This window comes from Solea solea, chromosome 12, assembly GCF_958295425.1.
Source record: "Solea solea chromosome 12, fSolSol10.1, whole genome shotgun sequence".
NCBI lineage: Eukaryota > Metazoa > Chordata > Actinopteri > Pleuronectiformes > Soleidae > Solea > Solea solea.
Genome location: NC_081145.1, coordinates 20,767,829 through 20,776,336, shown reverse-complemented (window position 1 = coordinate 20,776,336; position 8,508 = coordinate 20,767,829). Strand labels below are relative to the sequence as shown.

General features: G+C 41.4%; 1 protein-coding gene across 2 annotated transcripts; it reads right to left on the bottom strand.

Annotated features, from left to right (window-relative positions):
* Nucleotides 1-3: 3 nt before the first annotated feature.
* On the bottom strand, nt 4-7,471 carry hyal6 (hyaluronoglucosaminidase 6). 2 transcript variants are annotated; one of them, XM_058645276.1, is made up of 4 exons: nt 7,359-7,471; nt 1,876-2,844; nt 1,381-1,470; nt 4-486 (listed from the first exon to the last, which is right to left on the bottom strand). In XM_058645276.1, exons 2-4 carry the CDS (start codon nt 2,809-2,811, stop codon nt 4-6), a joined length of 1,509 nt encoding a protein of 502 aa, XP_058501259.1. In that variant the 5' UTR covers nt 2,812-2,844; nt 7,359-7,471. The 2 variants fall into 2 exon arrangements, with proteins under 2 accessions (XP_058501259.1, XP_058501260.1); XM_058645277.1 differs by lacking the exon at nt 7,359-7,471 and having other exon boundaries at nt 1,876-2,881.
* Between the last annotated feature and the right edge of the window lie 1,037 nt (nt 7,472-8,508).

The following is an 8,508-nucleotide window of genomic DNA, read 5'->3' as shown; positions in this document are numbered from 1 at the left end:
TGGCTAGAGAATCAGACACTTGATAATTAGACAGAGTCCCAGAAACATGATGATGCACAGACAGGAGAAATGGAGGGAAAGGAGGAGCAGGATATATCCGAGCAGGCTTTGCCCACGGGGGTAAGGAAGTGGGATGGCAGGTTGTTGTGGAGGAGGAGGATGGGGTGGAGCCTGGGGCATCTCACAGTGAACCCCAGTCCAGCCCTGGTAGCAATGGCAGGTGAACTTGTGCTTCATATCCAGGATGTCATGATTGTTGAGGTGACCGCTGACATGGAAGTGGGGGCCCCTGGATGCCGGGTTGTAGTGGATATGGAAAAAGCGTGGATTCAGGTGCAGGTAAGCACCAGAGTCGAGACTCTTGCGGATGCACCTGCCGTTCTTCTTGCACAATGCTTTGCTGCAGAGCTTAGCAGCAGATGTGACGTTGATGACATAATGTCCCAGCGGACCATCGATGTACTTCTTCACTGTCAGACAGTTCCTCTGAAAATACACAATCAAACCTGTAAGATTAAGGATTATTCTTCTCTCATGTTTTAAACATAATGATCTGGTTTTCTAATGAACCACAGCCAGTGGTGGAAGTGGAAGTAATGCCAGATCACAGATTATAAATTAGCTCAGGATGATAATGTGAGCTTCTTATAGTCTTATGTCAACGCAGACAAATCTGCTTTGATAATATTTATTCCTTACAATTTTGCTGTTACAGCAACATACACCACCTAATCTAGTTTAGAGCTCAAATTGGTGAGAAGTAAGAAGTTAGAATTCCGATTTTCTCCAGGACTTAAAGTTGTGAACAGAATGTAGAATGATCCATAATTACCACCAGATACTCTGACATTCCCACATGCTCTCTGATTCAGTCAGAAACAAAAGGATATTTATTTTTCTGAACAGAGGTTTCGGGAGATGAACATAATGATGTCTTCTTCTATTATTCCAGTCACACATCATAAAGCCTTGTTTTAGGGGCTGTTAGTGCATGTGATTTATGTCATAAACATTTTGTGGCTCCCACATGCTTTGTGGTTTGTTTTATGCAATGTATGCTATAATTTAAGTGAAATACTAGAACATAATGCGCGCTCTGCTGAAAGCTTTTCCTGTCGCCAGGATTTAGGTGAATGTAAAATGTTTTTGGGGGTAGATGTAATTGAATGTAGGGTTTACCCAACACTGTGTTGGGTTATGTTTTGGTGACCCCCACATATGTGTTGGTTTACTGCGTTCATGGATGCTCACACCCCATCATGGCAGCTCAGATACCACATCACTTGAACCCTGTTAGAAAATAACTGCATTTGCACCACTTTGATCCGTCCTGTATAACCAGTTTGACATTGTTTTGGTTGTTCTAATTTTTAACATCACCTGTGTTCGAGCGTACTCTGATGATCCCCAGAGGACAACGCCTGATGCTCCCAAAGCAGCACTCTCACCAATGGTATGAACCAGGTCACTCTGAAACGGGCAGACAGACAGTTTTACCAAAAGAACACCTTAGTCAAACTGTAACTGTAGGATGTAGTTACCTTGATACTGCAGCAATGTAAAGACTTTTAAATTTACTCCCTCACATTGTCATAATCAACGGTCACTTCTGTTGGCTGCAAATTGGGCCTAAATTTGTTTAAGAGAAACATCTTCACTGTATCTTTTATGTAATATCACAATAAATGCAGTATAGCTCAAACAGTCAAATCAAAATATTCATTAAATGACAATAATCACAGCAAACTGAGCAGCTGTCATGAGGAGTAGATTGATAGTTGATATTTTATGTCAGCGTGGGTTCGACTGTTGATTTACTGCTTCTTGACTGAGATGTCTGGTGAGCAGCTCTAAGCATTGGTTTAAAAAACTTACCTCTGAAAGAACCATAAAGGTGTAGGCATAGAAAGGTCTGGAGTAGACAAACACAGGCAATGTTAGGTCCGCACGAGCAATGGATGCAATCCTCATGGCTTCCTTGACTCGATAGTGGACAAACTTGACAGTGTTGTGGGAGGATTTAAGCTCATAGTCCAGGTAGATGGATGGATAAAGGGCAGTACTCTCCTTCCAGAGCCACATTAGATGGTCATTGCGGACATGCTCAATGTTGGGGCATTCCCCAGTGTAGTGGTGTGGATGCTGCTTGTACCCGTAGTTGTAGCAATCTGGGAACAGATAAAACCCCCACAGTCCATTTGGCCTGCGGGCTTCAGCCAGCGCCAAGGTCAGGTTCATGAAGGTCTGTCCAGCTCTCTCGAAATTTTCTTTTGCTTCCTTCTCCACCTTGCTCTGAGGCCAGTTTGGGTGAAGTTTGCGTATATGTTCTTTGGACTTGTTACGGTAGATGTTCTTGGAGCCCCAGTTTCTGACCCACTGAGGCCTCCAGTTCTCCCAATCAATGACACCCAGACCTCGAAATTCCTTGTGAGGGATCAGCTTGTCAATATCGGTACGGGCTTTGCCTAGATGTTTGGAGATGCTCTGGTTCTGTGGCAAACCACCATTAATAGGGACCCCAGAGTTGGAGTAGTATGGGTAGTATCCCAGGTGGCTGTGGTAGAATATGGTGACATTCGGTCCACTTAGGGTTTCGTTGAGGTTTGCAACAATGTCAAAAACACTGAGGTCAAGGTCCACCTTGAACCTAAGGCGGCATGATTCAGTAGGAGCATTCCACACCACTACAAAGGGCCGGTGAGGCATCAGAGGTGCACGGGCAGGCTTCAGCTGGTCACCACCAACATGGAGTTTTACTCGAACACTAACCCACAAGGCCAATGTTAGGAGAGGGAGCCCCATCTGCGCCATGGCACCTGATTCTTCATCTAGCAATTAGTGGTCCTACATTAGCAGAGAAGATTCATTATGCATTTAGAAAAAAAAACAGACACATTATGAGCTTCACTGAGCAGATATAATCAGGCAGGGCTGTGACAGGACACAAGAGACAAAGTCACAGAAGTGAATGCTCCAAATTCCTCAATAGAGAAGAACAGAAAGCTCTTCTGTTCTTTGATTGAGCAGAAAATGTATTAAAAAGATGCTGGTTCAAATCCCAGAGCTGCAGAGACATTGTGGACAGGGAGAGCAATCCCAAACGGGTTTGACTGTGAACTACTTCATAGATTCTTACTCATTTTCATCCTTTTCAAACAACACACATTCATAGTACTACTTTAGTTAGTAGCCCTGCTAATCCGGTCATAATTGTTATCAGCAAAGTGATTAGGCTTTCTGGATGAAATGTGCACCTCCTGACAGTGTGCACATCATCTTCAGATCTAACTAGCTCACCACTTAGCTAAAATCATGATAAATATTGCTATAAAAAGCTATTGTTTGGAGCCTTCTTGTAAGTAAATATTTTAATGAACATATAAGATTATGCTTTTCCTAACAAAGACAACAACAGGATTCTGATGAAATGTGCATTCTGTCTGATGTTGGTTAGTCAACAGAATTAACAGTTCTTGGTGATGTTATTTCAAATATGAATTGCTAGTCATTAGATTAACATCATTTAGAATGTTAAAGTAAGGATTGGGCACCATGGTTTCTGATTTTTCCAGATTAAAAATAGTTTTAATCTGAAAAAACTTTTAGATTAAAACTTTATTCCTCCTGTCAATTGCAACAGAAGAAGCTAAAAAAGAACTCATTCTCTATAGCCAGTTACACATACAGTGCATACTTAAAGCCATATTAAGTCTCTTCATAGCGGTCATCTATTTCGCTCTCTCTGTCTTTCTTCTGAAACTGTTTCCTCAGCTATTTATCTAAGAACTCCCTCAACAAACACACGCAAACGCACACACTCACTTACCCTCCACATCTAATTGCTATTGGCGCCCACTCATATGTAAGTCATTCATTTTTAAGTTTTTCCAAAGTTGGGGGGAAAAGACATTGTGATGCGGCTCTTGGGAAACACGACCACTGAGGTTGCCTCTAAGGACGCAATGGAAAATCTCCCATCATTTACTTTGCTGCATTGTAACCAGAGAAAAGTTGAAGGAAACCACGAGTGGGATGAGGCTTCTCCGATCATTGCAAATTGTCATTCATCCAAGGAGACCCTGGCCTGTTGCTGATAAATTCTGATAACTTTAATAGCTGGAGGACATGACAGTGGGAAGTTTTTCCTTCAAAACATTTAAAAAAGGCTGGTATTTTTCAGAAACTTTCTTCATGTCCAGCTCAGCATAAGGAAACATTTCTTGAGGCTGTGTTTCATCCACCAGTTTCATAATCCTCCCTGGTTGATGGGTTTTCTGGTGATGCCAGTCCAAGACAAACAGTGTGCGGTGAAGCCACTCAGGCTGACCTCCAAACCATTGAAAGCCTGAGAGACTTTGGACCCCCCAAAACCAAAGTCGGAGTCCAAACTGAATAAAACTCAGTATGTTTTGTCTCACACAGATGCAACAAAACGGTAGAAAGTAGCTGAACTCAAATAATTGGATGCAGATGATGATGATGGGGGGGTTAGTTGTCATAAGCTAAACCCCTGGATATTCAGCCACACTAGTTGGTTGCCGTAGATGGCATTGACATTGGCTCAGGCCTTCACTTTGGTCTAGCTTTATGCTGATTACTTTGGCGATCCCCAATCTTTTCCTGTAGTGCCATCATGTGTGCCATTTAATTTGATTCAGACATAGAGAGTCCATATGGAGGAAGCCGTTGCAGCATAGTTATTGGATCATGTCCCTTAAGGGCATTGGAACAGGGAAGGTCAGAGCCCTGATCTGAGAGAGGATCTATGTACAGGAGAGACTGCAATGACACTATGAAACCACAACAAGGTCCCATTCCACTAGTTTGCTGATGTTACGGAAGTCAAAGAAGAAAGTGTAGTACATCTGTACTATCTATGGTTTCATGTAGCCTCATTCATATTACCTTTGATATTGTGCAAAATAATGGGTATAAATCCAACAACCATTTAGAAAAACTTGGATTGCATTATGTATTGTGAGTGCTCTAATTATTGTGGGAAAAGTTAAATCATTCTAACATAATATTATTTGGCTACTACTCATACTTGTTTGTATTTTCAAACGCAAAGGAAATGTTGACATTTTTGACAAATGGTGATCAAACTGATTTACGTTTGCTAGATTTAATCTGTGGTGGTTTGCAGCGGCAGTGTGTTCAGATGTGGTGTTGCTCTTTTTCTGGGGTCCCAGTCAGTCCCACACTGTTCTGCATGAGTCTGAGCGGGTGTATTTGATTCATGACCAGCTTGTACTTTGGAGTCCAGGAAATGTGAAGCCAACCGTGAATTAAGAGTTAACGATCCAGCATTAATGTCCAGCATTGCGTGTGAGTGTGTGTGTGTGTGTATTGGGGGGCCCCTTAAAACCTCAGAAACTCTGAGTCAGACTGTTGCTGCTGGTTTGACTCCCAACATGTGTGGAGTTGCTTAACAAGTGTGATGATTTAACATAGTGTTCTCCAGACTCAAAGTCTACATGGGCCTGATCCATAATGAACCACTGTAAAAAAAGGAATGACAATTTGAACGAGACCTGAGAACTGTAGAACTGGTCTGAGTCTACTGAGTCTACTTTGATAATTTGATAATAATCTGCAGAATGATGCTCCACCAAGTAAACAAGTAAAGTGGAGAATAAGAGCAGCTTTTTATTCTGCTGTGATGATGAAGGATTTGCTGCAGTGTGACAGATTTTATAATGCACTCCCTGGCATTTCCTTCTTTGTAAATAGTCACTATTGGCATTGAATCCAAAGTACATGGAATGTTATTTTGTCCTCAAATAAAACAAATAGCAGAAATGAGACACACATATGATTCAGGATGTGTAATTATACAGTGTGAATGTCACTTGTAGTTCTGAGGCTATTTAAAAAGCCACATCACTGAGTGGATAAAGTAAAGGCCCTGCAACGACTCTTAAGCCGCAAATGATCCACGTCAGGTCTTCATCAGGTCAAAGTGCTTAAAAATGGACACCACACCCATTCACAGTAAATGCACACTGTAAGGCTGACCGGCTCAATGATGACAGGTGTGGTTAACCATCCAAACTGCCCACAGTGATAAACAGCTCAAAGCTGTAAACAGTGCAAAAGGATGCTGCAGTGCGTCAAATTATCAAATGTACAGACACAAGTATGACACGGTAAAATCAGTTGACAAAGACTGCGTTTAACCTAGAGCAGCAGGTGTGTGATTCTTTACCACAGTTCATTTATTGTTCTGTCCTCCACTTTTATACCAAGACAGTAAATCAGTTATTTGAATGACTCTCATGTATCCACAAATGCACAGATAAAATGCACGCAACTCTTGAGATTAGGCCTCAGTCTTCTTCAGTGCTTTTTTTAATCATCAACTCATCAAACAACCTGGTTCATTTGAAGCAAACACAGGGCTTTTAAAATGCCATCGCTCTCTCTCTCTCTCTCTCACACACACACACACACACACCACACACACACTGATTATATCTGATTTTCAGTCTTCAGTGGAGTTTCAGACTGCGGTCGTCCTGCTGCACCTTCCAGATGTAATTTAATGGTAAATGATTTAATGAACACCAGTGCTCAGACACTTCATGACTGCAGCAATAACTGGAAGCTAAATTTAATATTTTTACTTTAAGTCAGTCTGTTTTTCGTATCCCTGTAGAACACTGTGTCCCAAATTTCACTTTTTGGGTTTTCAGAAATTCCTCTTAATGCGTTACTTCATCTGACTTGATGTTAAATAAGTCTGTTAAAAAAATCTGCATAGCATTTGTTGCCTTAACACCAAAAATTCAACAGTCAAGCTGCCATCTTGAGATTATCCAATGACACAAAGGCTGATATTTTGAACTAAACTAACTAACTAAACTAAACTAATGATTGACAGCTGTCTCTTTCTGTCTTAACCACCACAACAGATACAATGGAACACACCTCAGGCTGTAAAATATATGCAGAAAAAAACATTTTACATTGCTTTTCTTCACTTGAAAGTGATATTGCTCTGTGAAAACATTCCTTATCTGGTTATCAAACAGACTAATCATTCATTCATTAACTTGACCATTCATTGTTGAAGTTGCTAACAGAATTTAGCAGCTGTGATGCAGCTTGACTGATCACACTGACATCAGTGTCATGAATGCAACACAATGGAATTTGTTAATGCTGTGCAGCAGGACAGGCAATAAACTGATCAGCCAGTTTCAGACTTTCAGATCAATATTACAAGAAAATCATGACAGGAACAGCAAAACAACAAATGAGATACTGAGGGCATTTGATGATGGAACTAGATTAGATATGTAGACCTGTCAACAAATCTGCAATTAAGATGAGTTTTAATAACAAAGTTCACATACCGTCCTGTTTCTTCCGATCATGCCGAGCATAAGGGCCTCTTTCTAGATTATTTCCTTGCCTAGTAACTTGATTTTAACCTCTGATGCAGATATTGTCTGCCTGTAGAGCTGCTTATGTGTTTGTCTGCCCCCCCCTTTTTCAGGTCCTTTGGGTTTTACTGGGGCGGAGATGCCCCACTATTGTTTCTGTGGCCCCTCCTCATGTGTGCCTAACAGGACTCTTGTTTACTGAACCAACCAGGAGATGAAGCCAAGGGCAGTAATGGGGTGTTTACAATGTTCCCAATATGAACTTCACAACAGTCTACAGTCTGTAATGTGTCCATTTAACATTTTAAAATAAATGAATATGTTGTCCCATGTAGTTTATGCTTCAAAAAACAGCATGCTATGGAAATTCAATGCTAACAGTGTCTTCATCGGCAGCGACAGCTCTGATTCTTGACACTGCAGTGACCCAGTGAAAGGTGTTGTCCTCAGTCATACTTTTGTTGGCCCTCTGCAAAGCTAAGGAAACATGTGGAGGATTAACATCCAACTCTTATTACTTCTGAACCTCTTTATCAGCGTCTACAGAATCTACAGAATCATCGTTTTATGTCTGTACAAACAGACTGACTTCACAAAAAAGGTTACCTCCAAGGACCCACAGGCCATTTCACCTGCAGAGTAGCTTATACTGGCAGAACATGAATCCTACAGCTGAAGAAACAACTGAACACAAACAGTCCCTTCCTTTTTCGTTTTGCTCTCTGAACCTTGGAGTGAAAAATCTACTGAGCACGCATGTTGCTGCTCAAGTAGGAAAGCAGACAGGTCTAGTGCATACAGACAAGGTGAAGCGGCAGCAGCTTGGTTTCATAACACTGAGCGGTGGAGGTTAGGCAGCTCCTGTCAATAAATATTGGAAATGCTGAGCAGAGTGGAGTGCATGTTAGTTCTAGAAACGCAGAGCTGTGGGATCAAGTGTCCAGGCTTTCAACCATGGAGCTTTGTCATCAGCCACAGTATTTATCCACCAGGAAGACATAGATACACAAGCTTTCACCAACTTTACACCTGTCATAATTTGCCCTTTAAAGACTTTGGACACTGTGTGTTCTGTTCAACATTAGGGCTTCTAGTATTTTTGGACTGATGTTTGGTAGTT